The sequence below is a fragment of the Nicotiana tabacum genome, chromosome 23 (genome assembly GCF_000715075.1).
Source record: "Nicotiana tabacum cultivar K326 chromosome 23, ASM71507v2, whole genome shotgun sequence".
NCBI classification, from domain to species: Eukaryota; Viridiplantae; Streptophyta; class Magnoliopsida; order Solanales; family Solanaceae; genus Nicotiana; species Nicotiana tabacum.
The window spans coordinates 22108590-22113156 of NC_134102.1; the positions used below are offsets into that span (position 1 = coordinate 22108590).

Below are 4567 nucleotides of genomic sequence, written 5' to 3' on the forward strand. Positions count from 1 at the left end.
TTTCGAACAAGTAAGGCTGCACCCTCAGATCAATTTTGCACATCTCTGTCACATGGTAGTAAAACTTATCTATCGTGTAAGCTCTAGCCAAAGCGAAAAAGATATCCTTCAATTGTTTGTGATGTTTCTTGAATGTGCGCTTGACATTCTTCCACAAGTGAATATACAAATACAATGTGGAACTTCTGGGTATACAACTTTTGTGGCATTGAAGATACTTGTAACGATCCGACCGGTCATTTTAAGATTTAGCACATCGTTCAGCGGTTTGAGGCCCTGAGCAGCTTCACTTCAGGTATTATGACTTGTACGCGTGGTCGGAATTTAATTTCGGAAAGTTCGGAGTTGATTTGGAAAGAAAATTCTAATTTCAGAAGCCTTAAGTTGGAGGAATTTACTAAAGTATAATTTTTGAGTAAACGACCTCGGAATAGGGATTTAAAGGTTCCAACAAGTTCTTATGATGATTTTAGACTTGAGCGTATGTCCGGATCGGATTTTGGATGACCTGGGAGCGTTTCGGCGCATATTATGGAAGTTGGCATTTTGGAAGAATTTTATAAATTTGAGTTGAAGTGCATTTCAATGTTATCGATGACCGTTTGGGATTCCGACCCTGGGAATAGCTCCGTATGATAATTCTGGTATTGGGAGCGTGTCCGGATGTGTATTTGGAAGTTTGTAGGTCATTTTGAGGTCATTTGGCGAAAGTTGAAATTTGGATGATTTTTGAGAAGTTTGACCGAGAGTGGACTTTTTGATATCGAGGTCGGATTCTGATTCCGGAAGTTGGAATAGGTCCGTAATGCCAATTATGACTTGTCTACAAGATTTGAGGTCAATCGGACGTGATTTGATAGGTTTCGGCATCGATTGTAGGAGTTTGAAGTTCTAAAGTTCATTAAGTTTAAATTGGAGGGTGATTCATGTTTTTAGCATTTTTGATGTGATTTGAAGGCTCGACTAAGTTCGTAATGTACTTTGGTACATGTTGGTATATTTGGTTAAGGTTCCGGGGGGCTGTGTGGGTCCCGGATGGTTAACGGAGCAAGTTTTGGACTTAAGGAATGGCTGAAGTGCACCAGTTCTTGTGTAATCGCACCTGCACAAGTTTGACCGCATGTGCGTGACCGGAGAAGCGAGGAAATGGTCGCATGTGCGGTTTGGGCGAAGTTGGGCAGTGATCGCAGGTGCGAAGGGTTGTCCGCACCTGCGAGCTCGCAGGTGCGAGATTGAGAGAAAAGTCTGGGAGAGCAGGTGCGAGGGAATGTCCGCACTGCGAAGGCGCAGATGCGGAAGGAAGGGCGCAGAAGCGGATGCCGGCAGCTGGGGGAATCTCCGCAGAAGCAGAATATGTGCCGCACCTGCAGAGCCGCAGAAGCGGCTATTTGACCGCAAGTGCGAAAGTCGGGCTGGGCAGAATGCTTTTACAGCGGGTTTGGGTTCATTTCACCCATTTTTCATTTGGTTGGGCGATTTTTGGAGCTCTTGGAAGGGAGATTTTTGTCATCTATGTCAAGGTAAGTGATTCCCACCTATTGCAAGTTCAATACTTGGATTATATAAGGATTTAGACTTGAAAATTTGTAGAGATTTGGTATTTTGAAGAAAAACCTAGAAATTGATATTTTTGGATTTTGACCACGAATTTGGGCATGGAATTGAGAATAAATTATATATTTGGGTTCGTAGTTCTATGGGTAGTGTTTGTCTTCAAAAAGTTTTAGAATACGGGCGCATGGGACCGAGGATTGCTTCATCGATTTTTGAGTGAAGTTGGAAATTGTTGTAAATTGAATTATAATGAGTATTGGAGTATATATTTATGATTTTGCACATTTATTGACTAGTTTGGGAGCGACGGGTATCGGTTTGACTTGTTGGAAAGGCTTTGGAACCGGTTATGGAATTTCAGAGCGAGGTAAGTCTCCTTTCAAACCTTGTAAGAGGGAATTAACCCCATAAGTGAATTGATTAAATATGTCATTCTACTTGCGGGGGCTACGTACGCATAGGTGACGAGAGTCCATGCGTAGCTACTAATTATGCCTATGCCCGGGTAGTTTAAGGTTTACATCATGCCTTGTTAATACTGTTATTTGACTATATTTATTATTTGTCTTGAAAAGAACTGAGATCGAGTATGCTTATTAAATGCCTTGAAAAGAGTTGAAATTGAGGATTTCGAGACTTGAAAGTTTTTATTTGATTTCGTATTTTTGAAAAAAAAAGAATTTAAGAAATATTATAATAACTTAAGAAAATCTATGTGCAACCGCGTCGCAAATATATTTTGCGAGCGGGGTAAATTTTTACTACTCTCATGGGAGCGAGTTGTTCGCCTCGGCAGGTTTATATTTATATGTTGGTTCGCGTCGTTCGTCCCTCGGCAGTGCACAGTTATATTTATATGTTGGTTCGCGTCGTTCGACCTTCGGCAGTGCACAGTTTATATTTATATATTGGATCGGGTCGTACGACCTCGACATAACTTGCGCATGATAACTCCTTGAAACTAATAATAATTGATGTTGCTTTATTGGCTGGAGATATAAATTGTTAAATGATAAAAATAAATTTGGGAAATTTCTTATTAACAAAAGATTTGTTTACTTATTTCACGATATTGAGCTTACAGCCGTTCTATGTAATCCATACTTAATTATATTATTGGTATTTTATTTATAGCCCATAGTAAGTGTCCGAGTCGACCTCTCGTCACTACTTCTTCGAGGTTAGGCGGGATACTTACTGGGTACGCGTTGATTTACGTACTCACGCTATATATATATATATATATATATATATATATATATATATATGTGTGTGTGTGTGTGTGTGTGTGTGTGTGTGTGTGTGTGTGTGTGTGTGTGTGTGTGTATATATATAAGAACAGAGGCGCGGTTATTATGGGAACTTAGGTGAGCTGTACTCTATACTACGATCCGCAGCCAGCAGAGTCTCCTTCAGAGTATTTATATTTTTCCTGTCCAATTTGTATTCCGGACAGATGCTGTATTTTATTTTTACTTTTTAGTTGATACTCATGCACTTGTGACACCGGGTTTTGGGGTGACTATGGGTTGCCTTGCATTGAAATTGTTAAAAATATTATTATTTACTTTGTAAATTCCACATTTTTCTATTTAATTTAAGAAAATTATGATTTCGAAATACTAAAAGATGAGAATCAAATTAAGTATTTATTTTTGTCTTGCCTGACAGCGGTGTCCGGCGCCATCACGACCTTTAATGGATTTTGGGTTGTGACAATGCTTTCATTTCTATCTGAAACTATACACATCCCTTCCCTAACACCAAAAGTACCCTTTATCTAGACAAAGCATCACTCCCAAGATTTATTATTCTCTGAATCTATAATTGCATATGCAAGTGGAAGAATTTTTCCTGTTTATACAAAGAAGATATTAGGATTCAGACAATTATATAAATATAATACAATTTTATACACGAACATACAAATTTATACATACTGCAAATCTTATAAAAACAGCAGCTCTGAAATCCTATACACGTTTATATATGAAACTACAATATTATACAAACTGCAGAAACAAGGTAGATGCAGTCAACTCACCAGCTCCATCATGTGTGCAAGCAGTCAATATGGTACCCTTATATGTTGACTTAAGGAAACTTCCTTCAACAACCATTATCGGTCTGCAATACTCCAAACCCTTGATAGATGCATATAAGGAAACATATACATAAAGAAAGCATCCATTTTCTGATTTGTGCAACTTTGTAACCGTTCCTGGATTTGTATGCTCCAACATAAACAAATACCTCGGCAACTCCTTATATGAATCGCTCGGATTCCCTCTTATCATTGCCATTAATATTTTGATAGCTTTCTATGCTTTCATGTAGCTCACTTCAACCCCATGTTGCTTTTGTATGTCCTCAATTATATCATTTGGGGTGTAAACTTTTTTTGGATTAACATACTTGTCCTTGACTATACTAGCAATTACACCTGAAGTAGCTTGACGTTGTGTTAAGTATCTTTCACCATAGCCGCATATGTGATTATTATTGTAACTTCTCACCTTGAATATGTTTGCCATGTAAATGGCAGAAGATTTGAAACTCCAAGCACAATTGTCATCCACAATCATAAGGTGATACCTAGGATTAAAGATCATTCAACTTATAAATACACTTGTATACAAAACCATAACTAGATATATACTAATTTTAATACCTCTATACAAATATATACTACTTTATACTATATATATATAACAGAATATACAACTATTACCATACCTTGTTGCGCTTAATCTATTCACCTTGAATTGGAACCTCTCGCGTACAGCTAAGTTTTTTATCACATTGATAACTGTCTCTTTATCTTTATAAACTTGATCCTCCTCAACCAATTCGTTTAACATATTGTCTATTATACCATAATTGATGTTTTTAATAAATTCGATATCATGCATAATCTCAATGCTATCAACTGTGGATGCATCTTAAATATCATTTTCACACTTGCCTTTATCTATACAACTGGAACTTGTAGCAACCAAACAACTGGAACTTG

The 4567-nt window shown here is 37.6% G+C and overlaps 1 protein-coding gene across 1 annotated transcript; it reads right to left on the reverse strand.

Moving 5' to 3' along the window:
- Positions 1–3346: 3346 nt before the first annotated feature.
- Positions 3347–3857, reverse strand: LOC107789742 (uncharacterized). The gene is made up of 2 exons (XM_075245528.1): positions 3599–3857; positions 3347–3408 (listed from the first exon to the last, which is right to left on the reverse strand). The coding sequence occupies exons 1-2, from the start codon at positions 3855–3857 to the stop codon at positions 3347–3349; spliced, it is 321 nt and encodes a 106-aa protein (XP_075101629.1).
- Positions 3858–4567: the final 710 nt, after the last annotated feature.